General features: G+C 41.8%; 1 protein-coding gene across 1 annotated transcript in view; it reads left to right on the plus strand.

The window, feature by feature from the left end:
- LOC139544185 (laminin subunit gamma-3-like) overlaps positions 1 to 24,555 on the plus strand; it is a 245,472-nt gene that overhangs the window by 69,340 nt on the left and 151,577 nt on the right. Inside the window, exons 4-7 of the mRNA XM_071351006.1 lie at positions 1,619 to 1,785; positions 6,472 to 6,660; positions 6,928 to 7,045; positions 11,507 to 11,605. Coding sequence (XP_071207107.1) covers positions 1,619 to 1,785; positions 6,472 to 6,660; positions 6,928 to 7,045; positions 11,507 to 11,605 — 573 coding nt within the window. The remainder of the gene's footprint in view (positions 1 to 1,618; positions 1,786 to 6,471; positions 6,661 to 6,927; positions 7,046 to 11,506; positions 11,606 to 24,555) is intronic.

A 24,555-nucleotide genomic window follows, 5' to 3' on the forward strand; every position in this document is an offset into this window, starting at 1 on the left:
AAAATTGGCAAACCCGGCGCATCTGGCACTCCGGGTAGACCAGAGCAAACACTCCAAGTATTTGAAAGATTTCAAATAATATTTGAACACAGGTCTGCTGGTCCCTGGGCTTATCCCTCACAGTAACGAGAAGGGACAACAGGAGGCAGGCAGCACAGACAGGATGTCCATGGGCACGGCACAATAACATGAACCTTCTTAAGTAGTGGAGATGAAGCCTTCACCCACTGCTTCAACAGGATCTGACACCTGTCATAAGTGTTTATGATCAAAGCGAGGGGTGACAGTTTGACAATTGACCCAACAATGTCACCATGACACCTGAGGGAATGAAGGGGGGCAAGCTGACAACTTGTTGGGCTTGCGTAGTCAGCCTAGCTTGTTGGATTGGCCATAGCAGTGCTAGCACTTGTCACTTGGTCAATTCGCACACTGAATGTTATGAATGTACACAATTAGTGTCAGGGTATGTCAATGTGTTGGATTAAATGGTCAGCTAGTGGAGTATAGTAACTCAAAATAGTAAAAAGAAATGGTCCAGAACTGACGGACTACTAAGCTGCTATATGAGCTATTCTCTGTGCCATATTCATTATTGTGGTTGTCAAGATTACCTCAGAGTTTACTACTAGAGACATCTGAGTTGGTGGTTGGGGGCAATTTTCACTTTCTTACTAACAACTTCCTTGTCACAACAACAACAACAGAAACAGAAATAAGTGATTGGGAGCCGTTGGCATAAAGAGTCTGGATCTGGGACAGCTGGTTGAATGTGACAGGGACAGGCGATGATAAGCCCCCCTCTTCCCTCACAGAAAGGCCCTCTGCAGAACCAATGACAGAGGATGCACCCCAAATGGCACTCTATTTCATGCACTATTTTTTTCCAGGGCCCAAAGAGCTCTAGTCAAAAGTAATGCACTACATAGGGAAGAGGGTGTCAGTTGGGATGCAGGCAGGCACTATACAGAGTCAACACAACAAGGGGAATAAGACACTGTCATCCTCACCGTGTCACAGTAAAGATAGGGCCTCAGCTAACAGCTATTGGCCAAACATCCTTGATCATTAAATGACTTCTAGACAGGAAATGGTCTTTTCTCGACTGGTTGGAAAGGATATGCATAATTTGATATATAGCACAATAACTCACATGCACACACATCCACACACACATACACAACCACACACACACAGACGCACACACACACAGTGACTGGAAGTTGAAGTTGTTTATGCTCAGGGACATCTTGTGCAGACGAGAGTTGGACACACAGGGGAGATGAGCAGAACAGTATTCACTGAAGGGTATAAAACCCCACGTTATCCAAGGCGATGTACTGTATCTGCCACTGATAGGTAATGGGAGGTGAAAAGTCACAGTGAAAATACTTTCTCATTTTACATCTCCTCCGTTCTGTCCTAATCTCTGTTCTCTGTTCATTTCCTTCTATGTGTGTGTGTGTGTGTGTGTGTGTTTGTGTGTGTGCGTGTGTGTGCTTGTTCGTACATGCGCGCACGTGTGTGTGCTCAGTGCATATAAGTTTGGGTCCATACAAGTGTATATCTGTAAATGTGTGTCTGGGTACACACACACCTCTCCATCTTTATCCTCCAGGTGTAAGTGTAATGGCCATGGCAGTGAGTGTGTGTTGGACGAGCAGGGGGCTCTGGTGTGTGACTGCCAGCATCACACTGTCGGGGTGGACTGCCAGAGGTGTCACCCATTCTACCAGGACAGGCCTTGGGCCAGGGCCACCGGAGACTCTGCCAACAAGTGTATGAGTGAGTATTGGAGATTTGTTTAATTCAGTCACCCCTGGGGAAATGTATAGTTGGGGTAGTATATGAGCGAGTATTGCAGCCAAGTTCCTTTGGGAGTACATAAAGTATGAGTGAGTACCCAGGGATTTGTTCAAAGAACCCTGGGAGAAGGCTATAGGAGAGTTGGAGGGAGGACAGCTGAACCCTCTGAGTGGGCTACAGGAGAGTTGGAGGGAGGACAGCTGAACCCTCTGAGTGGGCTACAGGAGAGTTGGAGGGAGGACAGCTGAACAATGATGTACAGTAACCCCATAACACTGTATTTACAAAGCATATCTACATGTAAATGTAAGATGTTGGTGTAGCATAATGAAGATGAATTCCACCTGCACATGTGTACTGTCCATCCGTGCATGCATGTCTAAGAGTCCTTGTGTGTGATTGTGTGTGTGTGTGTGTGTGTGTGTGTGTGTGTGTGTGTGTGTGTGTGTGTGTGTGTGTGTGTGTGTGTGTGTGTGTGTGTGTGTGTGTGTGTGTGTGTGTGTGTGTGTGTGTGTGTGTGTGTGTGTGTGTGTGTGTGTGTGTGTGTGTGTGTGCGTGCGCATAGGTTGACATTTATTGTTATGAATTTTGTTCTGGAGGCAGCTCTAATCATAAGCCCCACCTTAACTTAACCTTAACCAAACTGCTAACCCTAACCTTTATTGCTCACTTCTGCCTCCAGGGCATGACAATAAACATCAACCTGCTGCTGTGTGTGTGTGTGTGTGTGTGTGTGTGTGTGTGTGTGTGTGTGTGTGTGTGTGTGTGTGTGTGTGTGTGTGTGTGTGTGTGTGTGTATAAATTAGCGTGAGTGCGAATATCAGCGCGGTTCAGGCTTATCGCGCTGTGCACTGAGCGGTGAATGGTTCTTTTGAACACTGCTGAAGAGGAATTGTAATTGGTTGGACTGATAAACCCATAAAGGAGAGGCCTCGTTAATTGTTTTTATGCTTGATTCTATTAAGCAACAAGCTTGTTTTAATTACACTCATGCTGTGTTCTAAATAGCACCCTGTTCCCTATATAGTGTACTACCTTTGACCAGGGCACATAGGGCTATGGTCAAATGTATTGCACTATGTAGGGAATAGGGTGCAATATGGGAGGAAGCCTGAGTCTCTGTACCAAACAGATGGCTTTTTTAAATAGACTGCCGCATGCAGCTGCACTGTACTGTAAAAGAAAAAATGAATATATTATTAAATACATAGAAGAAAAGAAGCACTGAATGTGAAAGAACTAGAGAGTAAAAGTGAATGCTCTGTGTATTATAATGTTCAGCCTCCATATTCGGCGAGATAGAAACTCATTTTGCCACAGCTTACCGGACCAAGCTCTGTCTCTCTCCTCTCTGCCGTGTATGGCATGTGTCTGGAACCAGTACCATATGGCCCTACTTGTCAGAACACAAACATTTTAATTGACAACGGGTGTCTTTTCTCTGCCGAGAGAGAGAGAGAGAGAGAGAGAGAGAGAGAGAGAGAGAGAGAGAGAGAGAGAGAGAGAGAGAGAGAGAGAGAGAGAGAGAGAGAGAGAGAGAGAGAGAGAGAGAGAGAGAGAGAGAGAGAGAGAGAGAGAGAGAGAGAGAGAGAGAGAGAGAGAGAGAGAGAGAGAGAGAGAGAGAGTTGAGCAAAGTACACACAGACACATAGGCACACACAGTTGTTTATATTTATGTTGTCACAACATCCTTCTGGTTATTACCAAGTTACTTAGCAGACATAAGTGTCTAATTTAGCTTACTATCCACTTCCTAGTTGGGAAGCCATTTTAGTACGTGCACCTGAGATACCTGCCTTGAATACATGTGTAATGACTCAGGCAGACTCAATCTATTTGCAGTCAGACACATTATCACTCATGATCATCTTTAAAAGGTATATATGAACAATTTTAACAGGGAAAACAACTGTTAAAAACAACTCAACATCCACCCAGTAGCCTATTCACAACCAACAGTAATCTAATTTCCCCTCATTTAAAAAATCACACTATTGATGGATTTCCATCAATTGCTCTGTGACATCATTGGGGGAACCACTCGCTGAATTGTTGGCATAGTAATCAATGGACAGCATTTTAGATCATGTAGCTAGGCTATCCTATGAAATAATTTTGCAACAAAATGTTCTGACACAACAGCCCAGTAGTCAAATGACATGTCACTATGTTTCATTTACATATGTCCATGTCCATAGAGTGATAAATAGATGACAAGGTGCTTTGCAAAGTATAGGACTGGCTATTTATCACTGACATGTGCAGATCATAACAGCTGTAATATCACAATAATAAGTCATGTTTTAATGTAAAATATGAGACGCAGGGATGGATTGATCAGGGGATGTTCATTCAACAAACAACCAGTTAGCTGTTCAACTCAATGCCTATCAAGTAGCCTACCCAGTACCCATGTGTCCACAAAAGGCTACTGACTGGGAGTGTACACTTATAAGGTGTGAATGGTAGCTGCCACGGTCTCTCCTTCGAAAACACGCCATGGTCTCTGCCTAGAAAACTCCTCACACTAGCCTGTTATTCAGGCCATTATTGTAGGGACAGCGCAGTGCATGAACAAGAGAGGGAGAAAGAGAGAGAGAGAAAGAGAGAGTGTGTGAGATAAAGAGAGAGAGTGTGTGTGTGTATGAGAGAGAGAGAGAGAGAGAGAGAGAGAGAGAGAGAGAGAGAGAGAGAGAGAGAGAGAGAGAGAGAGAGAGAGAGAGAGAGAGAGAGAGAGAGGAGATGGCAGCCCACGGGACCACTGAGGCTGTAGGTGCACACATTTTCCACCTCTCAAAATGTAGGCTACTTCTAATAAAGTTAACAAAGCACTCACTAGCCTAGCTAGCTACTGTAGTGAATAGCTAGATGCAGACATGTTGATTACAGAAACTGTGCAGAGCTGGTACGTCATTCTCCTCATTGATGGGCCGCACACCACTCGGAATAGACTTGAGCTTCTTCGTCTCCACATTTCAGCACCACATCCAACTTCCAACTACACTAGGCTACTTTAGCTACTACTAGGCTACCTACTGTATTATGGTCACAGTCGGCTACGTACAGACAACGTTCAGAAATGCTACAGTCATTTAAATACATTAATAAAGTAGTTAAAAAGAGGTAGCATACCTTTGGCTGGATGCCATGCTCAAGTAGGCCTAAATGAGTTTAAGATTAATTTTTCAACGGTGATTATTATCCAACCAGGGGGGTTAGGTAAGGTTATGTCTATGGCCACCAATTACATGATCAATGTTGAAAATGTGAAGTGTAAGCCATTGATCATATAGGCCTCCCACTGGGCACACACTGGTTGAATCGACGTTGAACCAACGTGGAATAGACGTTGAGTTGACGTCTGTGCCCAGTGGGCTGTCGCATATGTGGATGTTGAAAATAGAGATTTATTTGTATTTCTAGAATCAAATACCTATATAATTGACTAAGCAGGTCCATCTTAATTCTGCTATTAGGCAATGGGATATTGACTACATTTCCCCCTGTTTTTCAATGGCCTCTGCTATAGTAGACTATTATGCTGCAGTTGATTGACTCATTCCCAGAGTGACCTCCATTGTTTCAGAATTACACATTTCCAGAACGTTTTAAAAAGTATGTTTACAAACTGTTGGTTTGGATTCATATTGGTTATTTTTTAGGAATGAAATGTTAATATATAGAATGAAAATAAGACTATGGTGCCTGGTGAAGAATGTTCTTCTCCATGACATCCTGTTTCATATAAGGCCTTTTTATACCTCATATCTTCACGTCTGCTACAGGTACTCTATGCAAAAATCAACACATGTAAATAAAGTCATTGACTGTAGTAGGTGTTTTATTATGTTTTCTGTTTTTTCCCATTTTAGTCATTAGCAGACTCATATCCAGTGGTTTACAAATCAGACTTTCATATCCTACTGTTTGGCCCACCTGTATGCACCCAAATCCTATACATTGAGAATGACACATGTAAGACTGTAACTATGCAGCACTGGTTTAGACCTTGATTATCTTTCTGTGGCTCTGAGGCCTATCTCTAGATAGAGTCTCGTTAATATATGCCTAATCTCTATACTCTAATAGCAAATACACTCACTTCCTACTCTGTGGAGCAAAATACAACTAGAATGGAACCTCTCCTCTCTTCAATCAGGGAGGAATAATCATATAGTTATTGCAAACTTAACAGAAAATTTGATGTGTAATAAAATAGGATATTTTCTGGAATCCTAAACCTCATGTAGCCAGACAGAGAGACAGTGAGTAATCGTCTCTTGTACAAACACTTATTAGCGTTATCACGGTGCCCCCTGACCAAGTGATTGGCTGATCATTAGGCCCGTGTGAAATGGGATTAGAAATTTACCTGTACATTAGGATCCAATCCCACACGCATAATCTCTCATAAACATATAGTAACCACCATCCATTCTCTCTCACTTTTCCTCCCCATCTCACTCTCCCTCTCTCGCCATTTCCCTGACCTCATCTCCTCCCTCTCCCTCTCTCCCCTCCCTCTCCTTTTGCTCATCTTTTCCCCTCTCTTTCTTATTTACCTCTCACTCTCCCTCCCTCCCTTCCATACCACGCACCCACCCACCTTCTCTTCCTCTCGCTATCCCCCCCTGTCTCTCTCTCCATCTCTCTCTCTCTCCTCAGAGTGTAACTGCAGTGGACGAGCGGATGTGTGTGTGTTTGATGCGGAGCAGTACCGCAGCACAGCAAGTGGGGGGCGCTGTGTAGACTGTAGGGACCAGACTGATGGACCGCATTGTGAAAGCTGTAGAGAGAACCACTACCGACGGTCACCACAGGACCCCTGCAGCCCCTGTGACTGTAACACCATGGGTAAACCATGTATTTTAGACTGCTTCATATTAAGGCATCATAAACATGAACTATCTATCCATCCATCCATCCATCCATCCATCCATCCATCCATCCATCCATCCATCCATCCATGTCTCTCTCTCTCTCTCCATCTCTATCTATCTCTCTGTATCTCACTCACTCACTCTCTCACCCTGTCATTCTCCCCCCTCTCTCTCCCTCCCACTCTCTCTCTCTCTCTCTCACTCTCTCTCTCTCTCTCTCTCCCTCCCTCCTCTCTCCCAGGTTCTGTGAGTCTGCAGTGTGGTGTGGAGGGGAAGTGTGAGTGCAGACCCAGTGTGACAGGGGAGAAGTGTGACACCTGTCAACCCGGTTTCCACTCCCTCAGCCCTGGCGGCTGCAGGTACACACACACGTACACCGAAAAATAAACAAACACTTTGAAGACAGAGGGAGAGTAATAGAACAATGCAGTTTTTTTTTAAGGATATTTTTTCTGTCTGTATGTGTCTAATCTACGACCACGTTCAGTAGGCCACAATATTGTGGAACTATCTGCCCGGGTCAGTACATTGCACTCCTGAATGCAACCATGTGTGGGGTGTGTTCATATTTAATTTCAACATGAAGACATGTTATTTTAGAAGCACATCTTAACTTTCCTTGAACCTCTGGTGTAGAGAAGAGCAGCATTCCAATTCTAGTTTGTGTTTATTGATTTATTTTGTTATGCTGCGGTGGTTCTTGCCATTAGAAACACACTATCCCTGACCCTATTTGCTTCTGTAGTGTTGAGGTGTACACCAGGGCTGAGCAGAATATCAAAATGTGGACTTTCATCCAGTTTGCAACAACTATTCACTCTTGCTGTTGTTGCTAATTCATCACTACTGTTACCTGATCTATTAACAATACCGCTATTTGCAATGTCCTTACAATAAACTTGATATAGTAAACAGTAACTACAACAATCCCAATGATATAGTGAACAGTACCTACTCCTATCCCCTTGACACAGTAAAACAGTAACTGCACCTATCCCGTTGATATACTAAACAATACCCACTCCTATCACCTGAAAATAGTAAACAGTACCCACTCCTATCCCCTTGATATAGTAAACGTACTTACTCCTATCCACTTGATATACTAAACAGCACCTACACCTATCCCTTTTATATAGTAAACAGTACCAACTCCGATCCCCTTTATATAGTAAACAGTACCAACTCCGATCCCCTTTATATAGTAAACAGTACCAACTCCGATCCCCTTTATATAGTAAACAGTACCTAAACCAATCACTTTAATATAGTAAACAGTACCTAATCATATCCCCTTGATATAGTAAGCACTACCCACTCCTATCACCTTGATATAGTAAACAGTACCCACTCTTACAGTAAACAGTAACCACTCTTAAAACAACAAGCTGTGCCTCCTCTTATACCCTTGATATAGTAAACAGTACCTGCTCATATCCACTTAAAATAGTAAGCACTACCCACTCCTATCCCCTTAATATAGTAAACCATACCTACACCTATCACCTTAATATAGTAAACAGGACATACTCCAATGCTCTTAAAATAGTAAACAGTACATCCTATCCCCTTCATATTGTAAACATTACATAAAACATATCCCCATCATATAGTAAACAGTACCTACAGCTACATATTTAATATAGTAAGCAGAACCTAAACATATCCCGTTCAAATAGTAAAGAGTACCCACTCCTATCCCCTTGATATAGTAAACAGTACCCACTGCTATCCCCTTAATATAGTAAACAATACCTACACCTATCCCCTTGATATAGTAAACAGTACCTACTCCTATCTCCATAATCTAGTAAACAGTACCTACTCCTATCCCCTTTATATAGTAAACAGTACCCACTCCTATCCCCTTGATATAGTAAACAGTACATATACCATTCCCTTTGATATAGTAAACAGTACCCACTCCTATACTATTTATGAGGTAAACAGTACTTACACTTATCCCCTTAATATAGTAAACAAAACCTACACCTATCCCCATGATATACTAAACAGTACCCACTCCTATCCTCCTAATTTAGTAAAAGGAACCCACTCCTTTCCCCTTGAGAAAGTGAACAGTTCGTTCTCCTATCCCCTTGATATAGTAAAAAGTACCTCCTTATATCCCCTTGATATACTAAACAGTACCCACTCCAATCCTCTTTATGAGGTAAACAGTACTTACACTTATCCCCTTAATATAGTAAACAAAACCTACACCTATCCCCATGATATACTAAACAGTACCCACTCCTATCCTCCTAATTTAGTAAAAGGAACCCACTCCTTTCCCCTTGAGAAAGTGAACAGTTCGTTCTCCTATCCCCTTGATATAGTAAAAAGTACCTCCTTATATCCCCTTGATATACTAAACAGTACCCACTCCAATCCTCTTTATGAGGTAAACAGTACTTACACCTATCCCCTTGATATGGTAAACAAAACCTACACCTATCCCCTTGATATACTAAACAGTACCCACTCCTATCTTCTTAATTTAGTAATGGAACCCACTCCAATGCCATTGATATAGTAAACATCACATACTCCTATCCCCTTGATATAGTAAACTGTACCTCCTCCTATCCCCTTGATTTAGTAAACAAACCAAAACCTATCCCCTTGATTTAGTAAACAGCACCTACACATATCCCCTTGATTTAGTAAACAAACCAAAACCTATCCCCATGATAAAGTAAAAAGTACCCACGCTAATCCCCTTGATATAGTAAACAGTTCCTCCTCCTATCCCCTTGATTTAGTAAACAGTACCTACATCTATTACCTTTATATAGTAAACAGTACCTACACCTATCCCCCAATATAGTAAACAGTAGCTACACCTATCCCCTTGATATAGTAAACAGTGCCTACACCTATCCCCAATATAGTAAACACCGTTCCCCTTGATATAGTAAACAGTACCTACACCTATCCCCCAATATAGTAAACAGTAGCTACACCTTTCCCCTTGATATAGTAAACAGTACCTAAACCTATCCCTTTAAAATAGTAAACAGTACCTACTCATATCCCCTTAATATAGTAAACAGTACCCACTCCTATCCCCTAATATAGTAAACAGTACCTACTCCTATCCCTTCTTACCACACTATGACCCACCACCAACGCCTCCTCTCTGGCTGTCTGTTGGACCTCTGGATTTGGCAGAAATCAATGTCCAAATCAAAACTCATTGGCTCCTTGGCGACTCAAGGTGGTGGGAATTTTCATATCACAGCATGGACGATGTTTAGCTGAGTCATTCACACTGCAGACTAGAGAAAGGAGAGCTAGGAAGGACGAACACACTGAGGTAGAGAATCACAGCAATGGCTATGTACGGACCTCCACTGGTTTATAATACAGACTCTCTAGGACACCAAGCATACACTTAACTTCCTCGGGATTGGTGTCCCTTCCGAGGGATGGTTGAGCTAACGTAGGCTAATGCAATTAGCATGAGGTTGTAAGTAACAATAACATTTCCCAAGACATAGACATATCTGATTGGCAGAAAGCTTAAATTCTTGTTAATCTAACTGCACTGTCCCATTTATAGTAGCTATTACAGTGAAAGAATTCCATGCTATTGTTTGGGGAGAGTGCACAATTTTGAACATGAAGAGTTATTAAACAACAAATTAGGCACATTTGTGCAGTCTTGATACAAAATTTGGAACAGAAATGCAATGGTTTATTGGATCAGTCTAAAACTTTGCACATACACTGCTGCCATCTAATTGTCAAATTTTAAATTGCACCTGGGCTGGAATAATACATTATGGTCTGTATCTTGCATTTCAAAGATGATGGTACAAAAAAATACAAAGAATGGTTGGTTTTTCTTTGTATTATCTTTTACCAGATCTAATGTGTTATATTCTCCTACATTCTTTTCCCATTTCCACAAACTTTAAAGTGTTTCCTTTCAAATGGTACCAAGAATATGCATATCCTTGCTTCAGGGCCTAAGCTACAGGCAGTTAGATTTGGGTATGTCATTTTAGGCAAATATTGCATATGGAGAAACACACTAAGACATGTACAGGTGTGTGGGCATGGTATGCTTGCTCCGTTTTTCACTCTCACACAGACAAGCACTCACAAACTCTCCTCTTCCCTCCTCCATCTTCCTCTCCATCCCTCTCTCCCTCCATCACCTTCCTCAGTCTGCCAGTGTGCTGATCTGAAGTGAGGTGTGAATTACACAGGCCAGTGGAGCAGAGCAGAGTAGAAGCCTGCCCATGGGATAATTGAATTATTCTTAATAGCAACCTTGTTAAAATATTGATTCTGTGTTACAGTTCTGGAGGAAAACAATCAATCAATGAAGGTGATCAAACATGTTATCATAGAACAAAGCTTTTGATTGACACAGCTTGTGACCCCACCTAACCAATCACGGTCTGGTGATCAGGCTGTTTTCAGCGCGCGCGTGGGTGTGTGTGTGTGTGTGTGTGTGTGTGTGTGTGTGTGTGTGTGTGTGTGTGTGTGTGTGTGTGTGTGTGTGTGTGTGTGTGTGTGTGTGTGTGTGTGTGTGTGTGTGTGTGTGTGTGTGTGTGTGTGTGTGTGTGTGTGTGTGTGTGTGTGTGTGTGTGAAAAGAGAGCGAGCAAAGACTAAACAACCCTTGCCAGAGTAATTAATCAATGAAACAACATGTGAAACAGAGACACAGACAAATATGAATTCTGACTTTCTTACCTCTGTGTTAACCTACAGTAAGTGTCTCATGATGTTATGACCCCAGTCATAAGCAGTTTGAACTCTGGCTAACCTTTTACCTTTGCTGGATGTTGTTATTGTCTCTCGACAGGTTGTGCGACTGTGACCGTAGGGGCAGTGTGGGCGTCTGCTCTGTGCTGGATGGTGGCTGTCACTGCAGGGCTAACGTGGAGGGACACGCGTGTGACAGGTGACTTTTATATTGTACTGTTCTTTCTTCAAAATTGAAAAAATTGAAAAATAGGCATGTGACAGGTGACCCGTGATAGGCTACTGCATCATCACCTTATATAACATAATACTGCCCTCCGGTTACCACGGTGACACAGACTCCCAGGAACGTTTTCAGTGTTGCCTATTGGGTGACTTTGTCGCTATATTTAGCGAGTTTTCCAACCCCTCCAGCAACTTTTATTGGTAAAAGAGGCTAGCAACACGTTCAGCTACTTTTCAGGCTGCCTTTAATAAGTTTTGACAATGAGGATTTCTATGGTTTTAAAAGCATTTAGCAACTTTTCACACTCGAATCTTCCGCAAACGAGAGTGGGAGAAGCTGTCTGCGACAGAAGTCACCACAACGGTGCAGACACAGAAACACTTTGTTCTGCTTCCTACTGTTAGCACAGTGGCGTAAAGGATTAAGCTTTGATGCCGCCTGCTGCCATTGTTCAAAAGAACATATCTTGACATTTTCTGGCACCGCTCTTTAACTAACTATATCCAAATGGAGTCGGCACGGTAACCCATTGAAAACAGGTTTTCAAACTAACTGACAAGTAAATTTTTTCCAGAGTACTATACACATTATAAAGGGTACTGTATACTGAACAACAATATAAACACAAAATGCAACAATTTCAAAGATTTTACTTAGTTACAGTTCATATAAGGAAATCAGTTAATTTCAATGATTGAATTAGGCCCTAATCTATGGAATTCACATGACTGGGAATACAATCAATCAATCAAATGTATTTATAAAGCCCTTTTTACATCAGCCAATACAGATACCCAAGAAAGCAAAGGTAACTGAACTAAATGACTCGCCCCGTAGCACTCACTTCTGTCGTCATGAAGTGCTTTGAGAGGCTAGTTAAGGATTATATCACCTCTACCTTACCTGACACCCTAGACCCACGTCAATTTTCTTACCGCCACAATAGATCCACAGACGATGCAATCGACATCACACTGCACACTGCTCTATCCCCTCTGGACAAGAGGAATACTTATGTAAGAGAGGAGGAAAACTTATGCTGTTCATTGACTATAGCTCAGCATTCAACACCATAGTACCCTCCAAGCTCACCATTAAGCTCGGGGCCCTGGGTCTGATCCCCGCCCTGTGCAAATGGTTCATGGACTTCCTGACGGGCCACCCCCAGGTGGTGAAATTAGGAAACAACACCTCCAGTTCGCTGATCCTCAACACAGGGGCCCCACAAGGGTGCGTGCTCAGCCCCCTCCTGTACTCCCTGTTCGCCCATGACTGCGTGGCCACGCACGCCTCCAACTCAATCATCAAGTTTTCAGATGACACAACAGTAGTAAGCCTGATTACCAACAATGACGAGACAGCCTACAGGGAGGAGGTGAGTGCCCTGGGAGTGGGGAAAATAACCTCTGACTATATGTGACTATATGTAAACATGTGTATGTGACCAGTAAAATTTGATTTTCAGATATGCATCTGTTGGTCACAGATAACTTAAAAGATATTTGCCTCACAATGGGCCTCAGGATCTCGTCACGGTATCTCTGTGCATTCGAATGGCCTTCAAATGACCGTTGATAAAATGCAATTGTGTTCGTTGTCCGTAGCTTATGCCTGCCCATGCCATAACCAAACCGCCACCATAGGGCACTATGTTCACAACGTTGACATCAGCAAACTGCTTGCCCATTCGACGCCATACACGTGGTCTGTGGTTGTACTGTCAAATTCTCTAAAACAACTTTGGAGGCGGCTTTATGGTAGAGAAATTAACATTAAATTCTCTGGCAACAGCTCTGGATAGACATTCCTGCAGTCAGCATGCCAATTGCACTCTCCCTCAAAACTTCAGATGTCTGTGGCATTGTAACTGCACATTTTAGTGGCCTTTTATTGCCCCCAGCACAAGGTGCACCTGTGTAATGATCATGCTGGATGGATTATCTTGGCAAAGACGAAATGCTCACTAACATGGATGTAAACAAATGTGTGCCAACATTTTTGGACAAATAAACTTTTTGTGCGTATGGAACATTTCGGGGATCTTTTATTTCAGCTTATGAAACATGGGACCAGAACTTTACATGTTGCGTTTATATTTTTTTTCAGTGTAGTATGCTTTCATTCATAGTCACTCAGGACACGTATCATTCAGTGACGACCGGTGCCGTTTAAGATGAGGGAGGGCGATTATTTGTTTTATGAGCATGCCCTTATTTCTATTACAACATATTGTATGACTGTTATTCATATTACATTCTCCCAACTCAATGTAACATCGATAGGTTTAGACTACTACGTGATACTCATATTTTCCCTATACCCATCATGAGGTTGCTTAAACCTAGCCAACGAATGAAAGTTTACAACGTAGGTGCACAGGTCGAGGCACCCAATGGTAGAACAGCAGAGTCCATGCCCATCTTCCGAAGACATCTGAAACCCTATCTCTTCAAACAGTATCTTAAATAATCATCCTACTCACCTCAACCCCCCCCCCCCCCCACACACACACACACACACACACACACACACACAGACACACACAAAATAACTGATAGCTACATTATTTAGGAAAAATGTACTTTCTTTGCCTATCATATGCAGTTGTCCCACCTGGCTATCTAAATATGAATGCACTAACTGTAAGTCACTCTGGATAAGAGTGTCTGCTAAATGACTAAAATGTACAAGGTAAAAATGTCGAGAGAAAAATGCAAGTAAAGAAGGTAACAAAACATTGACCAATTCAATAGCGCCTTGCACACTCTTGCCTGCATCTAGCTCATCTAGGGTGTAATCATTAGTCCAACAGTTGAAAACGAGAGTTTCTATTGGACAAATTCAGGTATGTTTATCCCCGTTTGGTTCTGTTTGCTTCCGTTTAAGAAATGTTTGTCAACAGAATTGTCGGAATGAATACACCCCTGATCACACGCAAACACAGTTTACTTTCATAACAGCCACATACAAACAGCATGATCACATAATTAATAAAACCAAAAGCTTGGAAGAGTACCAGTGTAGCTAACATAGGCTAAACTAGCTAGCTGCCTTCGCTAGCTAAGTGAAAGTGAAATAAATACTATGAAATATAGCTAGCTCTCTCTTATTTTGAACAAATATATCAATTTGTTCAAAACTATTGTCTTTCTTTCTCTTTGAGTCAACTACTCACCAAATGTTAATCACTGCAGTGGTAGCTAGCTGTAGCTTATTTCAATACTAGATTAATTCTATAATCCTTTGATTGGGTGGACATCATGTCAGTTCATGCAGCAAGAGCTCTGATAGGTTAGAGGACGTCCTCCAGAAGTTATCATAATTACTGTTTAAGTCTATGTAAGGGGGCTGTTCTCCGGCTACACCCTAAAGAGTGCTGTTGAGGCTACTGTAGGCCATTTTATTGCAAAATGTGTGTTTTAATCTATTATTTGGTTGACATGTGAATCTATTTAGTATAGTTCTATCTAAAAAAAGCATAACTTTTTCCCACTTTTTATTTTAATGAAATTCACTGAGGAGGATGGTCCTCCCCTTCCTTCTCTGAGGAGCCTCCACTGGTATCAATGTGATACTGGGGCCTTTTTAGTCAAAATGCTTCTGAAAAGACTGGGGGAAACATGATTCTTTTAGACTTTCCGTCTGTACTTAATCCTCTCTACACCCATATTTTTTATAATTTTTCTTCTGCTCTCTAAGATTTGACCAGATAGACAGAACACAGACAAATCACTAGTTTGAAATTAGCCAAACACGCAACCACAATGTCTCCAGTGTTGAATAATTCTTCACAGTTTTTTGGCTTGTTTATTTTGTTGTGTTGTGTATTATTTCATGCTTCATTGAACAAGGACTCTCTTTCCCTTAAATAGTCCTGTTTCTAAACACCACACACACAAACACCCACTAAGACACACAGAACCTTGCCCCAACACTCTCACACACAAACACACACACACACCAACTGACTCCCCTACACACACAGCCACACAAACACACACACACACACACACACACACACACACACACACACACACACACACACACACACACACACACACACACACACACACACACACACACACACACACACACACACACACACACACACACACACAAACTTCTCTCCAGTGCACACACACATTTTTTTCATTTCACCTTTATTTAACCAGGTAGGCCAGTTGAGAACACGTTTTCCTTTACAACTGTGACCTGGCCAAGATAAAGCAAAGCAATGCGACACAAACAACAACACAGAGTTACATATGGAATAAACAAACATACAGTCAATAACACAATAGAAAAGTCTATATACAGTGTGTGCAAATGAGGTAAGAACAGGGAGGTAAGGCAGTAAATAGGTCGTGGTGGCAAAATAATTACAGTTTAGCAATTTAACACTGTAGTGATAGATGTGCAGAAGATGAATGTGCAAGTAGAGATACTGGGGTGCAAAAGAGAAGAAAAAAAAAATAACGGTATGGGGATGAGGTAGTTGGATGGGCTATTAACAGATGAGCTATGTACAGGTGCAGTGATCTGTGAGCTGCCCTGACAGCTAGTGCTTAAAGTTAGAGAGGGAGATATGAGTCACCAGCTTCAGTGATTTTTGCAACTTGTTCCAGTCATTGGCAGCAGAGAACTGTAAGGAAAGGCGGCCAAATGAGGAATTGGCTTTGGGGGTGACCAGTGAAATATACCTGCTGGAGCGCGTGCTACGGGTGGGTGCTGCTATGGTGACCAGTGAGCTGAGATAAGGCGGGGCTTTACCTAGCAAAGACTTAGAGATGACCTGGAGCCAGTGCATCTTGCGTTGAATATGAAGCGAGGGCCAGCCAACGAGAGCATACAGGTCGCAGTGGTGGGTAGTATATGGGGCTTCGGTGACAAAACGGATGGCAATGTGATAGACTGCATCCAATTTGCTGAGTAGAGTGTTGAAGGCTATTTTGTAAATGACATTCGAAGTCAAGGATCGGTAGGATAGTCAATTTTACGAGGGTATGTTTGGCAGCATGAGTGAAGGCTTTGTTGCGAAATAGGAAGCCAATTCTAGATTTAATTTTGGATTGGAGATGCTTAATGTGAGTCTGGAAGGAGAGTTACAATCTAACCAGACACCTAGGTATTTGGAGTTGTCCACATATTCTAAGTCAGAACCGTCCAGAGTAGTGATGCTGGACAGGCGGGCAGGTGCGGGCAGCGATCGATTGAAGAGCATGCATTTAGTTTTACTTGCATTTAAGAGCAGTTGGAGGCCACGCCATCCAACGCGTCCTCTGTCAGTTAGGAACGTCTCAGTATTGTTTGGCTGACCTGGAACGGGTTCAAAGGTGGGGAAATACTTGACGAGTTTGTCAAGGTATTCCGTGCCAAGCGGGCGGAGAGGGTTGGCTTCATCCTGTGGAGATATTGGGGCCGAAAGGCCAAGAGGAGAAGCCAAGCCTTGTTGTTGTTGGCCAAGAGGTGCAATATTACTCAGTGCCGAATGGCCAAGAGGAGAAGACTGAGGGACACATGAGGGAGGCAAGGTCTGAAACCTATCGTCTTTACTCCTGTGAGTACAGGGCTCCGGATGCTTGGATTGGTAGTCGCACTGTAGAGCGTGACCATTCTGGACTTCATCCAGATGGTACCTAAGGGTGGTATTCTGCTGCATTGCAGAGTCCACTTGAGCGCTTAGAGTACTGATTTTGGACACGTGAGTGTCACACTTGCTCCTTTCGGTCTCAAACTTATCTGTCATGGTTTGCAAATAGAGGTCTCGAGTACGGAGCGAGAGATTCAGTGATGAGATTTCCGCTGCTTGCTTAGAAATCAATATTTCCATCTTCATCACCTGAGTTCTCTCATCATTCATTTGGTCAGCGACTTCAATGAGTTCTGCTGACTTGTCATACACCTTTGTCATTATGTTCATTAACTGATCGTCTTTGGTCTGCAGCGTTTTGAGTAGAACCGTGTTATTTTGAGTAACGTTCAACATAACTGCATGCATGTTATCAAGTTGAGCGCTCCTGTTTGTAGATAACTCTTCAGATTTATCTAGTTTGGCGTGGACATCATCGTATTTAGTTTTGTATAAATCGAGTTGTTCCAGTAGCATTTGATTTTGTTCCTGTAGAAAACGATTTTGTTGAAGAGCTTGTGCTTGTTCATCGTCATACGTTTTTGCAATTTTATTTAATTGTTCAGTTTTCAAGCGCAGTTCCATAGCTAGAAGAATTTTTCAATTTTCTGCATTTGTCATTAGTTTCCCGGTTCTCTCCACCTGTCCCTCCATGTTTACCATCACCTGCTCGTGCTTCAGCTGTGCACTGCGGTATTGGACAGATGCCAATCTCGGGTGGCAAGACATCAGGGCTAGACTGGAGAGAACCTTTACGAGGCCTGCGCTTGATGGTTGATTTTGGGACGCGTTGTTGTCTGCTTTTCCACTAAGGGCATAATTAGTGTTGGTATCGCTGCTGAGGTCAGAGATCAATACATTTGCGGGTGGAGGTTCACTAATTAGCGGGCGGGTGGGGATTACCCCCTCTGATTGCTTGCACATTATTAGAACATTTTGAAAGGAAAAATGTTTTTCCTAATTTTCCTAAATTTGGTTTTGGAATATATTGGGAGCTGCAAAGACGATTTTAACTTTTACTTGGTACTCATCCCGGATCCGGGAGCACCCCCCACAGTAAAAAAGCTGACTAGCATAGCCTAGCATAGCGTCACAAGTAAATACAAGCATCTAAATATCATTAAATCACAAGTCCAAGACACCAGATGAAAGATACAGATCTTGTGAATCCAGCCATCATTTCTGATTTTTAAAATGTTTTACAGGGAAGACACAATATGTAAATCTATTAGCTAACCACGTTAGCAAAAGACACCACTTTTTTTACTCCACCATTTTTTTACTCCATCTGTAGCCATCACAAATTCGACTAAATAAAGATATATATAGCCACTAACCAAGAAACAACTTCATAAGATGACAGTCTGATAACATATTTATGGTATAGCATATGTTTTTTTTGAAAAATGTGCATATTTCAGGTATAAATCACAGTTCTACATTGCAGCTGCAATCTGAAATAGCGTTGGAAGCAGCCGGAATAATTACAGAGACCGACGTCAATTTCCAAAATACTCATCCTAAAACATTTCTGAAAAATACACAGCCTACAGCAATTGAAAGACACAGATCTTGTGAATCCAGCCATCATTTCTGATTTTTAAAATGTTTTACAGGGAAGACACAATATGTAAATCTATTAGCTAACCACGATAGCAAAAGACACAACTTTTTTTCTCCACCATTTTTTTCCTGCATCAGTAGCTATCACTAATTCGACTAAATAAAGATATATATAGCCACTAACCAAGAAACAACTTCATAAGATGACAGTCTGATAACATATTTATGGTATAGCATATGTTTTTTTTGAAAAATGTGCATATTTCAGGTATAAATCACAGTTCTACATTGCAGCTGCAATCTGAAATAGCGTTGGAAGCAGCCGGAATAATTACAGAGACCGACGTCAATTACCAAAATACTCATCCTAAAACATTTCTGAAAAATACACAGCCTACAGCAATTGAAAGACACAGATCTTGTGAATCCAGACAATATTTCAGATTTTCTAAGTGTTTTACAGCGAAAACACAATATATCGTTATATTAGCATACCACATGAGCTAACATCACCCCCGCATTGAATCAAGGCAAAAGGGGCGACAACGTTATCGCCACCAAAATATATTAATTTTTTCACTAACCTTCTCAGAATTCTTCAGATGACAGTCCTGTAACATCATATTACACAATGCATATAGAGTTTGTTCGAAAATGTGCATATTTAGCATCACAAATCGTGGTTATGCAATGTAATCTGTCAAAACATGGCATGCATTCTGGCCGGCGCCATCTTGGAAAGGCACCTATGTTTACGATTATTTATAGATTAGATTGACTAAAAAAATACAGGTTGGACAGCTAATGAAAGATGCTTTGGTTATTAATGCAACCGCTGATTTAGATTTTTAAAATTAACGTTACAAGACATACATTGTGAGTTACAGCCAGACTAGTGCCGCAAAAAATGGCCGACAACTGCGTTTACATTTTTCCACATAAATACGGAATAAAATCATAAATAACTCTTACTTTTGGACGAGCTTCCATCAGTATCTTGGGCAATGTGTCCTTTGTCCAAAAGAATCGTTGCTTTGTTGTAAAACGACCTCTTCAACTTCGGAACTAGCAGCTAACGATAGCTACACGGCACACACGTCCAAATCCTCAAACGCAATACTAAGGAAATTCCGAAAATTAGCAATATACTCGCATAAACTGATATAAATCGGTTTCAAATAACTTCGTTATGATGTTTCTAACACCTATATCGAATTAAATCACAGACGGATATATCTTTGATCAATAACGAGAGCTTTTGAGCATGCCATTCTGAGGTCCTCCCTTGCGTCCTGGCGAGCGTCCAAAAGAAGGGACATCTCACTCCATTGCGTTTTATAAACTCTGAGAAACACGTAGAGACGCCATTCCACTTCTCATTGGTTACTGACATCCAGGGGAAGGCGGGTGCAGTTCATTTCGATCCATAGGGCATACACAGAGCTTAAAACTGATCCGAGATCAGAGACTATTTTTCAGAGCTTCGCATGTCCTGTCATGATTTTAGCTGTAGAAAGAGTTCTGGTTCACCCACAGACATAATTCAAACGGTTTTAGAAACTAGAGATTGTTTTCTATCCAATAGTAATAATAATATGCATATTGTACGAGCAAGAATTGAGTACGAGGCAGTTTAATTTGGAAATGTAAAAAAATAAATAATGCTAACAGCTCCCCCTATTGACAAAAGGTTTTAATCTATTTATAGATGTTAATGAGCTATCAGTACTGGACAGTACTGTGGAAGTTGGACGTGAATGAATTTGCAAAAGCAAATTGAATTAATCAATGATCATGATTAATCATACCTGGATAGGCTTATCTGGGAATTAAACCTTAAATTAACCTGGGAAGTTGGTTCATCTAGGTTACTATTGCAAAGCTTAAAGTGTCTCATTTAACAGAAGAACCTAGAAAGGTATGTTCGACAATTTAAATAAATAAATTGTATGAGACCCAAACAATTGAGATTGCTGGATTATTTAAACGTGATCCACGTTTGGATATTCGCCACTTCTTTTAAGAGCTGTACTTGCGATTCTTCACCACCAGTGATGCAGAATGCTGAAATCAAACGGAAGTACAAAGGGCGGAACTTCCGTCGCGCGAGGCGGAGGAATTTAAACAGCACACAGAAAGTGAAAAAAATTCCCTCTATGTTATCTTGCATCTCGTGGATTTCCCACCTCGTGCTTACTTACCCTATGTTGTTCAAAAATATCACGTTCTAAGCACGAAAGGGTAGGATAGGGTTCCCTCTCACCATGGAGAGAGTAGGTTTACTAGTGACGTCTCACGTTAAACCATTCGGCCTACTTTGCTAGCGTTATGTTGACCGGAGCGACACGGTACATAAATACAACTATGCCTGTAGTCAGTCCACACTGGTTTAGTGTGGTAGGCAGACAAATTAGACAAATTACTCCGGCTCGGTCACCGAACGAATATCTTCTAATTTCTAACCTTATTGGCTCTAGAAGTTAATATTGACCGACAGAAATAGTACCATTTGGCCTAACGGACTAAATCTGGAATTTAACCACTCACTGCTCTGACGCTAAAAGACCGCTACCGGAGGCGCAATGTAGCCTCTTCAAATAGGAATACACACACGCAACCAATTTTTATAGAAAGCAGTCTGTTTGTACAATTTCTGTTTGCACAATTGATATTTGGAATTACACAGCAGAGTCTAATTCTATCTTAGATCCCTCACAGGGGGCGTCATATATGTCGTGTCTTTGCTATCGTTAAATTGAAGACTTATAGTTTTTATCAAAGATTCCTGTAATTAGGGATTACACGATCACTTGAGTAATAACGTAACTAATTAACTATGAATTCGAGGGCACCAGGGAAAGTTATTAGATTACAAAGTTATAATTTCCCAATATAACCTTTCAGATATTTTCATATCTGATCAATAGTCCTCTAATTAATGATTTATTTACTTTACCTCACGTTAGTCTCATTCCAAACGTCGTAAATTGTTGATTATCTGCACGAACCCAGTCTTCACTATGAGTCATCCATAGATCAATTGTCTTAAATCATTTATTTATTACTAACTAATTAATTCACAGAAATGCATAAACAAACAAACAAACTTTAAAAGGGTTACATGAAATGATGGGAGAAATAGGCCCTAGGGGGCTAAACCGGCATGGCAGCTTGTTAGACAAAGGAAAAATTGCCGTTCGACCAAGAAGTCACTACAGAGTTCATAATTATAACAATTGACATGCTAATCCTTTACACATGAACGCTCACTCATTCGGGAACAATTGCAATCAATATATATATATTTACGCTCATTGTGTGTCGTCTTGATCGTTGGAGAGAAGTTCGTTTTGTTGGAGTTCCCTCTGTCGTAGTTATTGTGGATTGTTCAGAGTGACATTCGTTGTAGAATGCTTGTTTCGGCGGTTGTCTTTCTTCGCGTTCAATGATACCGAATTCCTAGCTGCAGACTAGTAGTCAATATCAAAACTTGTTATTATTCGTATAAGAGTTTTAACCACGTGGTATGGTTAAAGATTCAGCAATGTTACATTAACGTTCATTCTCCCCATTGAGGATAAACATGGTCTAATGGTAATTTCTCATAGTTGGCTTTTATTCAGATAGCAGAGAGGGGCTGTTCCATGGTCTCTGACCCAACTGGCTCAGGGGCGGGTCCTGGATTTAGTTCAAATAAAAAAGGATTTGTATTTTTCTTCATTAAACAGTTCAAAATCATATTACACAATTATACAAACAGTATCATACTCACTCATTCATTTTATACAACAAACAGGTGTAAACCTCATATCTGAGGTTATTATATAAACAGCGGTATGGTAATGTAGTCCCACAGTCTCTCCTGAGTTTCCCACGTGGTGACAAATGGACCGGTTCATAGCTGGACTCTCCACCGATCTTTATACTTTTGCAGGAATATGAAATATGTTCGTACCTCAAGTTCTGTGAGGTGGAAGAGAATTCCTTTGTCCTGAAAGTTTACCCTCTGTCTAATACTGTTGGGCCATGAGGAGATTCTCAGGAATTTACGACCTCTCTGTGACCACAGCATGGGTTGAAGAGGCAGGGAAAGGCAGGGAGAGGGGGTGGTGAGGTTTGCAATACCCAAGCAGGCGACGTCATGACAGTGGGATTCGAAATGGTCGGTGATCTGTTTGTTAACTTGGCTTTTGAAGACCTTAGAAATGCAGGGTAGGATAGATATAGGTCTGTAACAGTTTGGGTCTAGAGAGTCTCCCCTTTGAAGAGGGGATGACCACGGCAGCTTTCCAATCTTTGGGGAGCTCAGATGATACCAAAGAGAGGTTGTGAAACAGGCTAGTGATAGGGGTTGCAACAATTTCGGCAGATCATTTTAAAAAGGAGTGTCCAGAATGTCTAGCCTGGCTGATTTGTAGGGGTCCAGATTTTGCAGCTCTTTCAGAACATCGGCTATATGGATTTGGGTGAAGGAGAAATGGGGGAGGCTTGGGAAAGTTGCTGTGGGGGGTGCAGGGCTGTTGACCGGGGTAGGGGTAGCCAGGTGGAAAGCATGGCCAGGCGTAGAAAAATGTATCGGTGGTGACAGTGTTTCCTAGCCTCAGTGCAGTGGGCAGCTGGGAGGAGGTGCTCTTATTCTCCATGGACTTTACAGTGTCCCAGAACGTTTTGGAGTTTGTGCTACAGGATGCAAATTTCTGTTTGAAAAAGCTAGCCTTTGCTTTCCTAACTGCCTGTGTATATTGGTTCCTAACTTCCCTAAAAATGTGCATATCGTGGGGGCTATTGGATGCTAATGCAGTACGCCACAGGATGTTTTTGTGCTGGTCAAGGGCAGTCAGGTCTGAAGTGAACCAAGAGCTATATCTGTTCCTGGTTTTAAATTTTTTGAATGGGGCATCCTTATTTAAGATGGTGATGAAAGCACTTTTAAAGAATAACCAGGCATCCTCTACTGATGGAATGAGGTCAATATCCTTCCAGGATACCCGGGCCAGGTCAATTATAAAGGCCTGCTTGCTGAATTGTTTTAGGGAGTGTTTGACAGTGATGAGGGGTGGTCGTTTGACCGCAGACCCATTACGGGCGCAGGCAATGAGGCAGTGATCTCTGAGATCCTGGTTGAAGACAGCAGAGGTGTATTAGGAGGGCAGGTTGGTTAGGATGATATCTATGAGGGTGCCCGTGTTTACTGATTTGGGTTTGTACCTGGTATGTTCATTGATCATTTGTGTGAGATTGAGGGCATCTAGCTTAGACTGTAGGACGGCCGGGGTGTTAAGCATGTCCCAGTTTAGGTCACCTAACGGTACGAGCTATGACGATAGATGGGGGGCAATCAATTCACATATGGTGTCCAGGGCACAGCTGGGGACAGAAGGTGGTCAATAGCAAGTGGAAACAGTGAGAAACTTGTTTCTGGAAAGGTGGATTTTTAAAAGTAGAAGCTCAAATTGTTTGGGCATAGACCTGGATAGTATGACAGAACTCTGCAGGCTATCTCTGCAGTAGATTGCAACTCCGCCCCCTTTGGCAGTTTTGTCTTGTCGGAACATGTTATAGATAGGGATGGAAATTTCAGGGTTTTTGGTGACACGGTTAGGACATCCAGATTAGCAGAGTGTGCTAAAGCAGTGAATTAAACAAATTTAGGGAGGAGGCTTTTAATGTTAACATGCATGAAACCAAGGTTTTTACAGTTACAAAAGTCAACAAATGAGAGCGCCTGGGG

Source organism: Salvelinus alpinus, chromosome 18 (assembly GCF_045679555.1).
Source record: "Salvelinus alpinus chromosome 18, SLU_Salpinus.1, whole genome shotgun sequence".
Lineage (NCBI taxonomy): Eukaryota > Metazoa > Chordata > Actinopteri > Salmoniformes > Salmonidae > Salvelinus > Salvelinus alpinus.